The sequence below is a fragment of the Danio rerio genome, chromosome 9 (assembly GCF_052040795.2).
Source record: "Danio rerio strain M-AB ecotype USA chromosome 9, GRCz13ab, whole genome shotgun sequence".
NCBI classification, from domain to species: domain Eukaryota; kingdom Metazoa; phylum Chordata; class Actinopteri; order Cypriniformes; family Danionidae; genus Danio; species Danio rerio.
Genome location: NC_141029.1, coordinates 11,868,824 through 11,888,145, shown reverse-complemented (window position 1 = coordinate 11,888,145; position 19,322 = coordinate 11,868,824). Strand labels below are relative to the sequence as shown.

Here is a 19,322-nt window from a genome sequence, read left to right as displayed (position 1 = left end):
GATCAAAACAAACGCAAGACAGCCAGATTGAGGACAGGAGCGAGTGATTTAAACCGTGTTCTAAATAAAAGCAACGGCTCCCAATAAAAGGAATATTTTTCATTTTAAAAGGAGTTTTTGTCCAAACCAAAACCTCAAGTTGATATATTAGAAATGGCTTCTATTGCTCACAAGTGAACAACAGAAAACTGACAATGACCACCTCAGGTAATCCTCATGCGCTTTCTTCAGTGTTCATTGCTAACAATGAAAGCTGCAGCAGATTCACCTCAGATCTTGAAAATAAAATAAACCTTATGTGGAGCTGAATCTCATTTCGGAGTCTGCTACTGTCCACCGTAGGTCGCAATTAGGTCACGGACGCATACTTTGAGAGCCTCTCTGAATGAATGATTGAAATACGCTGTTGAATATCTGACTTCAGCACTGTTTTCAGATAAACAAGAATGTTCACTTAGCATGCTTTTTAAATATCTGCAAACATTTTATGGAATTTTTATGCTTTAGAGTAGACGAGTCAAAAACTTACATACAGCACATTTAAATAAATCTGACCTAAAATATTTGAATGGATTTATAGGTGCAATCAAGTTAAACATCATTATCAGAAAACAAAACTGAACAACGTGTGGGTATGACAACGAATGCAGCCTCCACAAATGCAATATTTCAATAATTCAATAATATATTTTCATGCCTGATGGACACACATGTCAAAATTTGTACAAAGTGTTCTACAAATAAACATCCATAAAGAATATCTTACTCCGTTTACTAAGCCACACTTGCTCTAGGATATGCATGTGTGGTTTTGTAAAGATGAATGATTACGCTGCAGGTCTGATCAGTTTCAATCAGCTCTCAACATTGTGATTAGTTTTAGTAATCACACAGAACAGACTGAAACATTTTCAGTGTCAAATCCAATAAATGGATTAAAATCTTTGATTAACTGCACATGTTAATGCCGTCTTTCCGAAAGTTCTAGTTCAAAACACTGCACTGCTAAACCGTTCAAAACAATAAGGGAAAGGAGAGAGCGGTGATGTTGGCAAACTAGTCTCAACTTAGTCCATTGTGTCTTCTCTAGTCTCTGCCAAGTTTATTTCCATAATATTTTTGAGCTCTTCCACGCTGGAGCTTTTGAAGTGCACCATCTGCTCATTTGAGCTTGACTATCTCGGAAGGGCTGTACAGGCAAAACAGCACACGACTGTGCTTGTATCATCTATGCATCGATGCAAAAAAAATCTATCTGGAGTTATATCTTACCAGGAACATGAAAAAAAAACAAAAAACATCTACACCAAACCTGCATGAGGGCGAACAGTACTGAAGCTGCTGTCGGCATAAAACATTGAGTAAATATTACTAAAACTAAAGGCTATTTCTTGCATTTGTTTATTGTTAATGTGTATTAACTATTTTTTATTAAGTCGTCAACCAGTGCCAGCATTTAAAAAAAAAAAAATCTCAAAAATGTCATGGCTCTCAGAACACAATATATTAAGAACAAGTTTTAAGTGCAGCGCTTTGACAGATCATGGATCTTTTTAAGTCTGTGTGAAATGAAAATGTACAATGTTTATTTAGCTAGTGCACATTGCTTTTCTTCAGGTGAACAATAAATCATTGCAAGATAAAGTAAGGGGCAGCATGGTGGCACAGTGGTTTGCACTGTCGCCTCACACGAAGAAGGTCGCTGGTTCGAGTCCTGGTTGGGCCAGTCTCCGGGTGCTCTGTTTTCCCCCACAGTCCAAAAACATGCGATTTAGGTGATTGGGTAAACAAAATTGGCTGTAGTGTATGAGTGTGTGTGTGAATGGGAAAGTGTATGGGCTCTATTTTGACGGTCCATGCGCAGAGCGCAAAACGCAGGGCGCAAACGCTTTCATGGCGTGTCAGGACGCTTTTTTGCTAATTTAAGGACAGGAAATCTGCCTTGCGCCGCGGCACATGATCTAAAAGGGTTGAGTTTATTTTGTTAATGAGTTATAGGTGTGTTTTGAGAATAAACCAATTAGAGTCTCATCTCCCATTCACTTTAAGAGTCAGCTGCGTCACGCCAAGAGCGCATTCACTATTTACAGGACGCAAAGTAAGTCTACGTGGAAAAAATGAGCATTTCACTAGCAAACAGTTAACAGTTTTTTTAACAGAAAACTGTTAAACAGAGCATCTACTGCGTGAGAATGAGAGATAATGGAACTACTTTCACATTGGCTCTTGGATAGAGAAACCTTTACGCACAGACATCAATTAGTCTATAAATAAATAATTTTGTTTGTTAAGCGCAAATATTCGTTTCAAAACTATTTCTAAATTCAGTTCTAATTTCCAGCAAACTAATAAATTAATAATAATAACAAAATGTGCTCAAAAACCTAAGTTATATCCTAAAACACATGCTGTGCCCCATATGGTCTAAAACCTGACAGGTGGGCAAATCTAAGCGTGTTTTTAATAAAACAAATATAAATATGGATATAATAAATAATACTGCTAATAATAATAACATTATACAAAAGCAAATTGTTATGAATGAACTGAAAAAGCCTCCCGAGATGAAGAAGACATAAAAGCAGTGATTTTTCATATTTATGTAGGCTAGAAAATAATATGTTTTGTAATATTTTAATCCTTTATATTTATATCCTATATTTATTCTTATTATATCCTATGTATATCCTTAATATTTAATTTTTTTCATATGTAAAGATATTTGCCTATTGCTCTCTTGTGCGTATTAAGCAGTGCGTAAGCGAGGCGCAAGTTTAGAGTTTAGACCGGGTTAGTTTTGGTCTAATGAAAAATCTATTATAGTTTCTCAAAATAGCAACGCGCCAGCGTTCCGCCTCAGAACGCCTTCCTTTTTAGACCAGAACGCCTATGGGCGCACAAATGAGCGCTAATGCGTTTGCTATTTAAACAGCGTAGCGCAATGCCTCAAAACGATTCTTGCGCCAAGCTGAAACTACCAAAAGACTATTGCGCCGCGCCTTGCGCCACACTGCACTGGGTGTATGATAGGGCCCTATGAGTGTTTGTCATTACATCCACTGTGTAAAACATATGCCGGAATAATTGGTCTTTCAATTTCTGCTGTGGCGACCCCTGAAAGATAAGGGACTAATCCAAAGAAAAATCATGAATAAAGGTGAATAATAAAAAAAAATGTTTTGGTAAGTCTGACCAATTGTTTCAGCATTTGAAGTGGCGGTTCTTTTCTGTTGACCACAGTTTGATGGTTTTAGCCCCACCCCCTACTCAATATTCAATTTTAGTGATAAGTACAATAACACAAAATAGAAATAAACATCTTAGGAACATCCAGTTTAGGTTGACTTTAATCATGGTCTCTGGCTAATCTGTATAATCAAACAAGTTGGCCAATCCAATTAAAACATCTGAGATTATTGCATTTATATAATCATCTATCGATTCTCGAATTCAATATCTCCAATGCATCAATTGGCTGATGCCAAGACATTCATGGCCATTGCTAGGCCTATTTTAGGGGGGCTGTAGCTATATTTCCCCCCTAAAACTTTTGCAATTATCTTATAAACTGTACACTAAATTGTGGCCTCAGTCCCCTTTAAATATGATAAGAAAACGGCAACAGAATTCGGCTCCTCCCCGTCTTTTGTTTTTCATTTGATCAGCAAACTACAGCCGTGGACAGCAAAGAATGAGGTGTGTTTTTGGAGGAGCAGTCGGGTTTTCTCTGAGTTCACCTCATTAGCATAGCTTATTTTAAAATGAACTACCAACATTAAACCTTTTACAGTTTGTGTGGCATTAACTATACCATATAGTCTTGCACAGAAAGGATTAAACACAGTGACAGAAGCACTCAGAGAAAATACTAGTTTTAACTGTCACTAAGTCACTGACAGAGATAGAGACATCAAGTGTTGTCTAGTATTAAAAATACTTCTTAATTATTATTATCAGTCAGATCGTGAAATATGTGAACTAGCCTGTAAGTTTAAAATATATATTTAATATGTATTTATATGAGTGTCATTTATTTAGAAAAGTGGCAGTGTATTTATTTAATATATGGAAACAAAAAATGCACTTGAATATAGAAAGTGATTTTTACTACTGTAAACAGGTGATTTGAGCCTATTTGGCTTTTTTAGACCTCAAATGGCTGTGCCTGTCTATGTAATACAGTGGAATACTAGTATACAACCCATTTTAAACATTTTTAAGTGTATTACTATTAAATTACTACTTAGAAATTGTAATATTAGGATATATATATATATATATATATATATATATATATATATATATATATATATATATATATATATATATATATATATATATATATATATATATATTTTTTTTTTTTTTTTTTTTACCTTATAGGGAGCCCCTATAGCCCCTTGAAAGGAAAATCGCCCCTGAAGACATTATTGGCTGATTAATATTCAATTATCAGCCATGTTAACAAAATGTCATAAAAGTTCAGTAGATAAAACAGTTTTACCATTTGTAATATTTGTACAGGATTTGCATTTTTATGTGTCAAGTATTGTATTTAGCAATGTAACAATATCAGTTTAGTGGGTTTGTTATGCTTGAAAGCATGTAAGTGTTTAAACTGACTATTTGAATTATTTAATTTGAAAAAAAAAAGCATGTTGAGCATCTTCTTTACTCTGCATCAATGTTTAAATTTACATGACAACATTCTTTCATTCATTCAATGTCCTTCTGTTTAGTCCCTTTATTAATCTGGGGTCACCAAAGTGGAATGAACCGCAAACTTATCCAGCACATGTTTTACGCAGAGGATACCCTTCCAGCTGCAACCCAACACTGGGACACACTTATACACACTACCACACACATATACTACGGCCAATTTAGCTTATTCAATTCACTTACAGCACATGTCTTTGGACTGTGGGGGAAACCGGAGCACCCGGCTGTGAGGTGGTCATGCTAATCACTGTGCCACCGTGACGCCCTCATTTTCAAAAAAATAACTTTCAATAAAGATTTGCCAGGTCTATTATCATACATGCCCAGAAATGGGTTCAAAACTTGGGACAGTAAAATGCACAATCATTCATTCATTTTCCTTTTGCTTAGTCCCTATTGAGGTCGCCGCAGCTGAATGAACCGCCAACTATTGCAGCATATGTTTTATGCAGCAGATGCCCTTTAAGTTGTAACCCAGTTCTGGGAAACACCCATACCCTCTCACATTCACACACACACACACACACACACACACACACACACACACACACACACACACACACACACACACACACACACACACACACACACACACTATGGTCAGTTTAGTTAATCTAATTCATTTATAGTGAATGTCTTTGGACAGTTGGGGAAACTGGAATGCCACACAGAAATGCCAACTGGGCCAGCTGGGACTCGAAACAGCAACCTTCTTGCAGTAAGGTGACAGTGCTAGCTACTGAGCTACCTATTAGTCCATAAAAATGTGCAAATATGTACAGTTTGAACCCTTTGAGAAAGTACCACCCCTTGACTGAGTATAGATGACAGGTTAGTTTTAAATTAATTTGTAAAATTATTATTGTTTTTCTTTTTATTGTTTTACATTATTGTTATTTTTCCACAGTTCACTAAAATATTCTTATGAGAGAATATCAGCAGTTTGTGGAGACTTTGTGTAACATCTTTGGTTAAAATGACACAATGTAAAACTGTTTGTATGAGCTTTAACTACATCTCCAAAGTTTTATTGAACTTGAAATATTATTTTTTAACAACAAAACCAGCCATATATTGCACAGGTATATTTTGAGCAATAGCAAAAATTATTTTATGGGCCAAAATGATTGATTTTTCTATTATGCAAAAAAAAAAAAAAAAAAAAATCATTCAATATTAATTAAAGAACTTTTTTTTTTTATTTCCTACTATAAATATATCAAAACTTTTCTTTTAATTATTAAAGTGCATTTGCTAATAACTTAATTTAAACCACTTTAAAGGCGATTTATTTAGGTTTTTCCCTTTTCAAGTTTTCAAATAGTTGTATCACAGCCAAATATCCTATCATAACAAGCCATACATCAATTGGAGCTTATTTGTTTAGATTTATAGTGATGTATAAATCTGGGGTCAGGTACAAACAAACCATACATCAGTGGAGAAAGGGAGAGCTTATAAATCAATTTAAAAAAAAAAATAAAATAAAAAAAAGATCCTTTTGACTTGTTGTTTCGGTCCACGCTTTTGAAATCACATAAGCATAAAAGATAAATTAGCAGTTTTGTGTGAGCAAGTCCAGATCAGATTCAGAATGATTATCTATTAAATCCCCTCAAATCTCTAATGGATCTAGATATTCTGTATCGGGTATTTCATAAGATGTCCTCTGCCACATTACAGTAAAAACACAGATGTTCAGACAATTCTAATACTAGCAAGGCATCACTGTGTCATAATAGACAAAACATACCATAAATGGCAGGAAATCATTTTATTATGACAGAGGAATGTCAGTGATGGGGAATGGTGTCATAATAGTAGCAAATACAAATGGCTAATTATTAGTTAATAGTGGTTATAAATGAAGAACTTTATGTAAGAATGCTATGACATATTATACTACTGTTTAATACTATTACTACTATTATAACACCACAATAAGGTTTTATTAGTTAACATTAGTTAATGCATTATTTATCACAAATTAACAATGAAAAAAAAAAAAAAAAAAAACAGTTAACCATTAGGTAATGTTAACTTTATTTCATATTCTGATGTATGATTTCTTTACTTTTCCAGTTTAGTTAGTTAATGTTTACTTACACATACACCAATGTATTTGTTAATATATTATAACATGACCTTAAATAGCAACACATGTTTTCAGCAATGATAAAAACTTTGTTAAATGAACACCTTGCCTTAAGTTCAGCACTACACAATTTTTCAGAACAGTTATAAGAACAAGAAGTTAGAAGTTATAAGAACTAGAACATTTAAGTTATGAGAACAAGAAAAAATAAGTTGCAAAAACTAGAAAAATTAGGTTGTAGTAACCAGTTAAGAAAAGTAGAAAAAAAATAAGTTAAAGCAATTAGAAATATTAAGTTTTGGTAAGTAGGAAGAAATAAGTTAAAGAAATTAGAAATATAAAGTTGTGGAAACAAAAAAAAAAAAAAAAACAATTTAACGCAATTAGAAATATTAAGTTGTGGTAAGTAGGAAGAAATAAGTTAAAGAAATTAGAAATATAAAGTTGTGGAAACAAAAAAAAAAACAATTTATGCAATTAGAAATATTAAGTTGTGGTAAGTAGGAAGAAATAAGTTAAATAAATTTGAAATATTAAGTTGTGGTAACTTGAAAAAAAAACTAAGTTAAAGATATTAGAAATATTCCGTTGTGGCAACTTAAAAATAAGCTTAAGAAATTAGAAATATTAAGTTGTGGTAACTAGGAGAATAAGTTAAATAATTAGAAATATTAAGTTGTGGAAACTAAAAAAAATAATTTTATGCAATTATAAATATTAGGTTGTGGTAAATAGGAATAAATAAGTCAAAGATATTAGAAATATTCAGTTGTGGCAACTAAAAAAATAAGTTAAAGAAATTAGAAATATTAATTTGTGGTAACTTAAAAAATACTGTAAGGTAAATAAATTAGAAATATTAAATTGTGGTAACTAGGGGAAAAAAGCTAAAGTAATAAAAATATTAAGTTGTAACTAGAAAAAAAAGTTAATGAAATTAGAAATATTTAGTTGTGCTAACTAGAAAAAAAAGTTAAAGAAATTAGAAATATTAAGTTGTGGTAACTTAAAAAAATAGGTTAACTAAATTAGAAATATTAAGTTGTGGTAACTAGAAAAAAAGAAGCTAAAGTAATAAAAATAATAAGTTGTAACTAGAAAAAAAAAGTTAAAAAAATTAGAAATATTAAGTTGTGGAAACTAAAAAAAATAATTTAATGCAATTATAATTATTAAGTTGGGGTAAGTAGGAAGAAATAAGTTAAAGATATTAGAAATATTCAGTTGTGGTAACTAAAAAAATAAGTTAAAGAAATTAGAAATATTAAGTTGTGGTAACTTAAAAAAATAGGTTAACTAAATTAGAAATATTAAGTTGTGGTAACTAGAAAAAAAGAAGCTAAAGTAATAAAAATAATAAGTTGTAACTAGAAAAAAAAAGTTAAAAAAATTAGAAATATTAAGTTGTGGAAACTAAAAAAAATAATTTAATGCAATTATAATTATTAAGTTGGGGTAAGTAGGAAGAAATAAGTTAAAGATATTAGAAATATTCAGTTGTGGTAACTAAAAAAATAAGTTAAAGAAATTAGAAATATTAAGTTGTGGTAACTTAAACAATAAGTTAAATAAATTACAAATATTAAGTTGTGGTAACTGGGGGAAAAAAGCTAAAGTAATAAAAATATCAAGTTGTAACTAGAAAAAAGTTAAACAAATTAGAAATATTGAGTTGTGCTAACTAGAAAAAAAAGTTAAAGAAATTACAAATATTAAGTTGTGGTAACTTAAAAATAGGTTAACTAAATTAGAAATATTAAGTTGTGGTAACTAGAAAAAAAGAAGCTAAAGTAATAAAAATAATAAGTTGTAACTAGAAAAAAAAAAGTTAAAAAAATTAGAAATATTAAGTTGTGGAAACTAAAAAAAATAATTTAATGCAATTATAATTATTAAGTTGGGGTAAGTAGGAAGAAATAAGTTAAAGATATTAGAAATATTCAGTTGTGGCAACTAAAAAAATAAGTTAAATAAATTAGAAATATTAAGTTGTGGTAACTTAAACAATAAGTTAAATAAATTACAAATATTAAGTTGTGGTAACTGGGGGAAAAAAGCTAAAGTAATAAAAATATCAAGTTGTAACTAGAAAAAAGTTAAACAAATTAGAAATATTGAGTTGTGCTAACTAGAAAAAAAAGTTAAAGAAATTACAAATATTAAGTTGTGGTAACTTAAAAAATAGGTTAACTAAATTAGAAATATTAAGTTGTGGAAACTAAAAAAATTATTTAATGCAATTATAAATATTAAGTCGGGGTAAGTAGGAAGAAATAGGTTAAAGATATTACAAATATTCAGTTGTGGCAACTAAAAAATAAGTTAAATAAATTAGAAATATTAAGTTGTGGTAACTAAAAAAATAAATTATATAAATTAGAAATATTAAGTTGTGGTAACTAGGCAAATAAGTTAAAGAATTAGAAATATTAAGTTGTAAATATAAAAAAAGTTAATGAAATTAGAAATATTTAATTGTGCTAACTAGAAAAAAAGTTAAATAAATTAGAAATATTAAGTTGTGGTAACTCGAAAAAAAAATAAGTTAAATAAATTTGAAATATTTAGTGTAACTAGAAAAAAGGAGTTAACTTAATTAGAAATATTAAGTTGGGGTAACCAGGAAAAGTTAAGTTATAAAAAATAGGTTATACTAACTAGAAAAAAAAAAAGAATTGGGACAAATAAAAATAAGTTATTTGAACCAGAAAAAGTATATATGATCAATTAGTCTTGACAACATAGGGTTTTAGCTAATTGTAGGTTAATCAAGTTCCAACTTAATTTTAGACGTTTCGCAAGCTATTTTAAGTCAGTTTAATATAATGCAAGTTAAAATGAATGATAAGGTTTATTTAATTTCACTTAAAAGTTTAAGGCAACCAGTTTTACAGTGTAATCAAAGTCAGGGACAAAAAAGTTCTAAATGGACACTGTTTTGGAGTGTTAAAGTGGAAACCTTAGATTCAACTTGCAAGTTATTCATGTTTATGGATGCTGTACAAACATAATTTGTCATTAACCAAGCTAGTTAATAACATTTGTTTATTATTTGTTCACATTACCCAATGCATTAACTAACTTGTTAACTATTAAGGAACACATTAATATATGCTTAGTTTAAATACATTAACAATAATTTATTATTGCTAAATAAATGTGTTCATTCATATTTCTAACCATGAACAAATATCTGCAATGACAAATTTATTGAATAAACTGTTTCATATTTTAATACGTGTCTTTTTTTTTGCAGAACAGTTCTGTTTGTTAAGGAATTTTTTTCTTTTTTTATTAAATGCTTAAGGATTACATTTTTAAATAAAACCATATATAAACCATATATAAGTTAATACATATACATGTTGAGATTGAATAATTTTTAAGTAATTGAATACCCTATTAAGTAAATTACTTTTCTGACATAGTAATTGCAAAAGTAATTAAAATACTTTTTATTGAGGTAATTAGTAATCATTTTTTTTCTGAAATAATTTACCCAACAATAACTTGAAATATAGCCAAGTATTGGACTCCATCTGTATCCACTTTAAAAATAAAATCTTTCTAAAGCTATTGATGAAAGATAAAACTACGCACCAGTCGTCCAGCCTCGTTATTGTGTAGATCTATTAGTGTACGTATGTCACTCTTGCCCTTCCTCCGTCTGGCATCCATGAACTGCTTGGACTTCTCATAGCCGAACTCCACGTCGTCCCCACAGCCGCCCCACTCCCACTTGACCCCCTCAGTAGGCCCCATGCTGGCCAGTCGCGGCGGTGGTCCTCTGCTCCGTGTGGCCTCGCAGCCACACTGCAGAAGCTCCCCCATACTGCAGGCCTGCGTCACTGCATGTGTTACTCCTGCTGCTGTGATGGCATACACAAACGCCGTCTCGCGGATGTCTGGAAGGGACACACACAGACAAAAAGAGAGATCAAACAGAGCCTGTGATTGCTGGCTAAGGCTGGGTTGCGTCGGGTCCTGATAATCATGGCACTTTAGATAAGTTGCATGGGCTATTTCTGTGACAGTTTCATCTACAACCACAAGCATATGAGGTCAGGCAATAGAAGTGTTATGGTTCAGTGCTAATTCTGTTTAATCAGAGTTTTACTATTTAAAAAGAACAAAGAAAAACAATGAAACAAACCAACATTTATGCTCAAAGAAGCCTAAAAATATTACATAATTTTTAAATTGTGAACCAATGCCTGGAAAAAGACATGGTCATCTGTATAAAAGGATTTTAAAAGCACTTCATTAAACAATTTGTCATAAGAGGCAACTCTAAAAATAAATAAATAAATAAATAAAAAAAGACTCATTAATCCTAAATGCCCCGTGGTTCTAAATGTTTTATCAGAGATGTCCTAAAACCAAAATGTATTTTAAACAATACCATTCTTGTTGTAACACGGGGAGTGACAGTGACAACAGATGTGCGGATCCACATGCAGGTTTATTAGCGAGGTCAGGCAAGCAGTGGTCAATACAGGGGTAAACAGATGTACGAGGGCAATCCAGAGTCATAGTCAAATTAACAGGCAGATGGTTGCAAGGCAGGTAGTAAACAGGATGAAACAAATAAACAAGGCAAATGATCAAAAACACGGCAAAGGCAGACAAAGGAACCGCTAAAGATGGCTGACGTGAAACTGACGTTTCGACACAGTGTCGAGATCCCGAAGCGCAAGTGTTTCGAAACACTGCACCGAAGCATGATCCGAAACACCCAGGTCACGTGACTAAAGTGTTTCGAAACACTTGGTCACATGACTAAAGCGATTCAAAGCATTGATCATTTCAGAGGCGTTTCAAGACCCGGAGAATATGGATTTGACTGGCATGATCAATAACGTAACTGTGTCTTGTATGGCTTAGTGGATCATGCGTGTGCACAACAGATCTGTGTTACAAATTTGTTTTGGGTTCGAATCCCGACTAGTCCAAATACTACAAAATCATGATTTTATATATTTTAATCATGTTACTGTTTTATGGTGTAGTCTAGATAGGATACAGCTACGGATATGCCATCAATTTAGCATCATTTTTGTAACACTGTAAAACAATAATTCATATTTTTACAGTACTGTGATGGGTTTAGGTTTTGGATAGACGTTAATAAAATACAATGGGAAATTTAATTAATAATATAAATAATTATTGTTAACTTCTGGCCACAACTGTATCTGATCTAGCAACAACCCTGTTTTATGAACAAAACAATACAAATTTATTTACAAGGTGTTTATTCGTATGTCAGAGCAATGTTGAAACAAAACGATACAATAACAAAGCATTACCAACTGGTATTAAAGCATTTCAAAATAAATGTTTCAGTATGGATTCGATCCCTTTATTCCCGCATGGTGGTCACAGACTCTAACCGCTCATCTAAACCACTTGCAGATTCAGGGCTACAAAGTGGGGTTTCATACCCTAATTTGCTCAACTGTTCTTTGCTGAAGTTGTTTCAGTGAAATACAATTAAAATGACCACTAGGTGTCGCCATAGAGTGGTGTTTCGAAACGTTTCGAAGCTTCGACACATTTGCTTCGATAGTTTCAGTGTTTCACGAAGCCTCGCTTTGCCCACCACTAGGAACCGCATTGTAATATCACTATAGCAGATAACAAGACTCAGCAACAGTGAGTGTTTCTGTGCTGTTTATGTAATGCAGTAATCAGTCTTGAAGCAGCATCAGCTGTGGGAGTCTAATCAGTGGAGACTTGGAGCAGATGTGTGTGTGTGTGTGTGTGTGTGTGGCATGACTGAATATGTAGTCCATTTACAAGCAGATTTGTAGTCCTATGTGTGTGTGAATGATTTCCAGCGATCTCTTGTGGTTAGATATTAGATATTAATGTAATATCAGAATCAGAAAGAGCTTTATTGCCAAGTGTGCTTGCTTCCAGTACATAGAGTACCAAGAGTACAAACATAGTGCAGACATAAAGCTAAAAGGACCATTATAGTGCTGAAATAAATACAAGAACATGAATAAATCAGCCGCTTCAAATGTTATCACTCAATTGAATGGGCATTATCAATGGTTATCAGCTGAAAGATATGGGGCAGTAGTAGGCCTACTGGTAGGCTCAAAAGGCTGTTATCATCCATCCACATGGTTAGTAAGCTAAACTTATGAAGAAGACTCCAGATCCAGATCTGTTTTTACATTACTGTGATTGTTGGGTTTAGGGTTGGGGTAGACGTTATTGAAATACAATTAATGGGAACATTTGATAAATAATATTAATAATTTTTGTTAACTTCCGGCCATAGCCGAATGTGATCTATGACTGATTAACTATGTAGATGCATGATTACAGCCTTCTGAACCAACAGAAGAGGCTTCTGAGAGGCACAGAAGGTCCTTACTGGCTCATCTCTATCAGCTGATAACTACTGGTAATGTCCATTCAATCGAGTAATAACATTCAAATGGGCTGATTAAATAGCAATAGCATTTATTTTTTAAATGGGAAAAAAATAATGAAATAATTTAAATAAATACATTAAATAAATTAATTAATTTGAATAAATATAAATGCATTTAAATATTTCATTCATTCATTTTCTTGTCGGCTTAGTCCCTTTATTAATCCAGGGTCACCACAGCGGCCGCCAACTTATCCAGCACGTTTTTACGCAGCGGATGCCCTTCCAGCTGCAACCCATCTCTGGGAAACATCTACACAGTCATTCATACACACACTCATACACTACGGACAATTTAGCCTACCCAATTCACCTGTACCACATGTCTTTGGACGGTGGGGGAAACCAGAGCACACAGAGGAAACCCACGCGAACGCAGGGAGAACATGCAAACTCCATACAGAAACGCCAACTAAGCCGAGCCGAGCTGAGGTTCGAACCAGCGACCATCTTGCTGTGAGGCGACAGCACTACCTACTGCGCCACTGCGTTGCCACATTTAAATATTTATGCAAAATATGCTTAATGTTCTCAATTAAATTCATCAAAGGTGATAGAAATAAAGCAATTATATAATGAAAGATAACAGTGAAAAAAAGTGAAGTGAAAAAAAGAACATTACAAATGCTGAGAAAATGCCAATACAGTTTTAAATAGACAACTGACATCTTAAATGCACAAAACACAGCTCAATGCAGTGTTTGATTCAAAACACAAGTCTAAGCAGATCATGCAGATGCAGAATTTCCTTATATTGACACATATACACATACTTTTATATACCTATTTGTGTGTATTTCAAATGAATTATGTTCCATTGAACTTTCTAATCCACAAATATTTCTTAAAAAAAAAAAAAACTGAAAAAAGAAGCACACATATTTTTTGATTACACAGCGGAATGAACCGCCAACTTATCCAGCACATGTTTTATGCAATGGATGCCCTATGTATAATATGTATTATAACACCATAATGTGTTTTTAAAATGAGTAATTAATTATCACAATATCACCGTTTTACTGTATTTTGACCAAATAAATGCAGCCTTGGTGAAAGTTTAAAAAATTGCTACACATGCAAACATTTAATTTGAATCAGCTTTGCTAATAAAAAAAATAATAATAATCTTTAGTCTTTTGTCTAGTCTTTAAATAAATGTATATTTTAAATTTATACTACACTCTTCGAGGAAAAAATATTAATTTACTCCTGACAAAACATGATTTTTAGAGAAAATGACAGAGCATACACCCATTCACTAGAAGTATTTAGATGCTAACATTTACTAATACTAATTGAAAACTATTTGCTCTGAAATAACAGAAAAGAGTGAGGAGAATCAGAAAGAAATGGAGAGGTTGGAAAAAACAGATGTTTAGCAATTCGTAGTAAGGCAGTTGAAAGGCATGACTTCTATCCTGTGTAAACGCTGGATGCAGTGAGCGTGCAGTCACTCTTCAGCCGTGTGCCAATTCTGCATCGCATGATTCAGTGAATGGGATTCATTAAAGCCAGAGAAATGGAACCAAAGCTCAGGGTGAACACACACACACACACACACACACACACACACACACACACACACACACACACACACACACAGACACACACACAGATATTAATCCCAGCTGTCCATTCACACACCCACTGTCGTCTTCATACTGTGAAACTATGTGTGTGTTTTTCTTTAGATACATGCATGGCCATTCTGACAGCACCCCACCTGAAAACAACTGTAGATTTCTGGCACACAAGAAACACCAAACAAATCTGTACAAACCGAAAGCTGTTCACTACATTTATCTAAACATGGAATGTGAGAGAAGTAAACTCCCTTTGGCATAAGACAGATCCTTAGATTCTGTTTTTTTTTTTTATATTATTCATTCTTGGATTTGATTACTTTCAGAATATCACAATCGAGTAACTTTCATGTTGATTGGGAGAACACAATTTTTGAGATACATTAAAATAAAGAATGATTTAATATTTAAAATATTCAAAGATTTGAAGTGGAGATCAAATTTAGAGAAAAATTAATGAACACTTCCAGTGTTTAGAAACTGAAGGGGGGTTTTAAGATATAAGGTTTGTTTATCAAGGATGTTCCATAGATTTTCAGTCAGGTTTAGATCAGGACTCTGCTGGCCATTTAATTATTGCAATATTTACAGCTTTAAGGAACTACTTTACCCATATTGCTGTGTGATAGACTTATAGTGCAGGTGTCAGGATCCAGCCCTTGCAGCCCTGACACTCCTGTCTGTTTAATGTCTCTTTGTTTGTTTTGTGTATTAGCACATGGTTGTCTATTTTGAGTGTTGACCATGTGCTTCCCTTGTCCTGCCTCCTTGTTTTCCTATGCCTTGCCCCCTTCTTTAGTCCTTGTTCATCTGTTCCCCGTGTTCTCTACTCCCTTTAGTTCATTTTTCACTAGCTTTGTTGGTTCATCATTTCATCTTTTGTGTGCATGTCTAGCTAATCTTGTTTAGTGCATGAGTTTTTTTTTTTAAATGTAGTATAGTTTTTTTTTTGTCTAGTCTTAGTCTAGTACTAGCCTTTTTAATCTTTATCTCGAATTATTTATATATTTGATTGTTTATTTATTTATTTATCTTTCAGCAAGGTTGCTGTCATTTTTTATTTTATTTCTGCTTTATTCTCAGCCCAGTCTAGCTCTATTTTTTTTGTTAGTTCTTTATTTTTTACTGCCTGTTCCTGTGTTTTGCTTGCTGTTTTATTTCTAACTATAGCCTATTTCTTTCGACCTTTTAAGTTTTAGTAGTTTTATTTTTTTTTTTATTCGTTTCATTTTATTTTTTGAGCTCTATTCTGTTCCCCCCTCTTAAATATTTATTTTTACTTTGTTCTAGTTTGTTTTTCTTTCTGCTCTTTTTAATTTTTTTTTGTCTCCCCAGCTGTGTAGTTGTGTTGCTTGTCACTTGCCTCCTAAGTCTTCGCTGGTTGTGGATCCCCTTGACTTGTCCAAAACCGGAGGTTCAGCTAGCTACTTTGCTACTCTGAAGTTTGGAATCCCCCTTTCCTGACCAGCCTGTGTCACCCCCTTAAGACTCTCCCCTCTGTTTCATCCTGAAGTCCTGAGTCTCCTCCCCTCACCAGTTTGTTCTCCTGCCATCACCCTGCACTATTGACTGTTCAAATGTTGCGACACTGTGTGTCATTCAAATGTTTAGTATTGAAGTGCAAATAATTTCTGCTGCAGCTGGATTGAGATTATTTGAGCTGTAAAATCTGATGCATTATCCTTGCTGGAAGCAGCCATCACTACATAGGTAGATAGTAAGGGGCCAAAAGGTGTTCCAGGAAAATCCTCTCCACAATATTACACCATACGCAACCGTTTAAAAAAGTGAGCCATTGTTGTCTTGCTATAAGTTCAAACTAGTTTGACCATTCCCCTCTACAGAGCTCACATGGGAGGCTTAATCTCATTTCTCTAATCACACTTCTCACTTCACCTTTTTTTGCCATTGTATGGAATGCCCTCAAGAAAGAAACATTCCAGTGATCTTGCATGGATCTGCTTTTCAAAATTAGACACAAAACAATCACGTTCTGGCAACAGACGCATAAGGGCTAGCTAGCACACTAGCTTAACATGTCAAAACAAGCAATTATAGCATCATTTATCATGATTTTGCTCCAAAATTAACCATTTGAAGGGATGGGTCACCTATAAGCAAAAATGTACTCACTATTAATCTCCATCAAGTTTTTTTTTTTTTTTTTTTTTTTTTTGCACTTTAAAAAGAAGAGATTTTGAAGAGTGTTTGAAACATTGACTCACTTTTGGAGAAAAAAATAAATACAACTGAAGTCAATTGTTACAGGTTGTCAGCATTTTTTCAAAATATATTCTTTTGTGTTCAATGTTTAACAAAAGAAAGAAATGATGTTTAACAGAGCAGGGAAATTTTCACAGTATGTCTGTTAATATTTTTTTCTTCTGGAAAAAGTCTTGTTTGTTTTATTTCAGCTAGAATAAAAGCAGTTTTAAAAAAACAAAACATTTTAAGAGCAAAATTAGCCAATTATCCCCTTTAAGCAATTTGTTTTAGATAGTCTACAGACTAAACCCTAACCTGCCTAGTTAACCTATTAAGCCTTTAAATGTCTAAATAAGCAACACAATCTAACGGCGATTAGTAACTTTTTCATTTAGTGGCTAATTCGTATGAATTCGTACGATCTAATTCTTACAATTTAGTACGATTTGCTTATCCCCCAATGACGGTTGGGGTTAGGGGTGGGGTCAGGTGCCACGCCTCCTTTTTAAAACGTACCATTTCGTACGACTAAACTCGTACGAATTTGTTTGAATTAGCCACTAAACTGGCAAAACGTAAAATACTTACGTTTTCTCGTGGGATCAGGCTGAAATAAGCTGTATAGAAGTGTCTTGAAAAATATCTAGTAAAATGTTATTCACTGTCATCATGGCAAAGATCAAATAAATTCATTACTAGAAATTAGTTTTTAAAGCTATTATGTTTATGCATGCGTGTGCCCTTCTACTTGCAATGTTAATTCAACAGGCATTTTATTAGTGTTAGTGCTCTAAAAAATAGGACAAAAAATGAATAAATTCGAATCCAAGTTTTCTCTGACTGTTATGGGTGTGTGTGTATGTGTTCACTGTCTGTGCACTTGTATGGGTTAAATGCAGAGCACAAAATCTGAGTATTAGAGAACATACTTGACCACATGTCATGATTTCCCTTTACTTCCTCAGTCAATTTCTTTTAGCTTTGTCCCAATTTATCCAACATGTAATTCATCCAACATAGGCTCATTCTGACAAACAGTCCTATATACATTTCTGGAGGCTGTGAATTATGTAGCCAGAAGTTTGCATGGCTGCATTTTGCTTTTAAAATGAATGATATGGGGTGGTTGACACTGTTCTTTTTCACACTTACCAGCTGACCAGAAATACAAAAACAGAAGCCAAAAAATAAAATAAACAGGTAAATAACAGGGTGACAATGTGATAAAATCTGAAAATGTGATAAAACTCAGGGAATTTTAATAATTTAGGGAAGTGGGTGGGCAGGGTCTACTTTTATTGGTTGAGTTTAGCAAAGGAGGAGGGTGGGTCAGTCTATCAGTCAGTCAATCAGTCTATCGATCAGTCAGTCAGTCAACAGTAAGTCGACAGCGGCCTCTGGTAGATTTACATGAGAAGAGCTGGCGCAAAAGGCACTCGCAAGAGAAATTTGGAATCTTAAAAAAAATCGAACACAGCAGCTTCTGGTGGATTTGCGAAAACAAAAACTGTTAAAAAAAACATGGCTCCTGGTACTCATTTGGCGCTCTCCAAAAATGAATATATTGTTTTTAGAATTAGCCTGGGTTGATTTTATCAGAGAATGCCACAGTGGAATGAAACAGCACACACTCACACACTATGAACAATTTAGCTTACCTATAGAGCATGTCTCTGGACAGTGGGGGAAGCTTGAGCACCTGGGGGAAAGCCACGCAAACACTGGGAAAACATGCACACTCCACACAGAAATGCCAACTGACCCAGCCAGGCTTGAACTAGTGACCTTCTTGCTAAGAGGCAATTGTGCTACCCACTGCGCCACCGTGTTGCCCCCTTTAATGTTATAGTAAAGCTTATTTTTTTGTAATATTGTGGTCTATAATTCTGTGTTCTCCATTGACCTGTATCCTTCTCTCTCAGTCAGAACTCATTCTCCCAGCATGCACATCAGCCATTCTCTCTAATCTAATTTTTGATAACTCAAACTGACAACGTTTACATGGACATCAGTAATCAAATTATTTGCCTTAATCTGAATAAAACAATAATATGATTAAGGTGTTTACATGAGTTGCTTTTTGAATGTTCCTTTTAAAATCAAATTTTACACGTTATAGCACATATTTCGATTTGTCGACTTTAACTGCAGTTTGGCATTTTCACTTTTATTCAGGAACATTTCATGCATGCCCCTCTGTCAACAAGATATTGGATGTGAGTATGAAAGGCTGGAAGAGTGTTGTTTAATGGAATTTGATACCAAA

General features: G+C 33.5%; 1 protein-coding gene across 1 annotated transcript in view; it reads right to left on the bottom strand.

Moving 5' to 3' along the window:
• Nucleotides 1-19,322, bottom strand: part of wnt6b (wingless-type MMTV integration site family, member 6b) — a 63,918-nt gene that overhangs the window by 7,354 nt on the left and 37,242 nt on the right. The window contains exon 3 of the mRNA XM_087267536.1: nt 10,418-10,722. Coding sequence (XP_087123662.1) covers nt 10,418-10,722 — 305 coding nt within the window. The remainder of the gene's footprint in view (nt 1-10,417; nt 10,723-19,322) is intronic.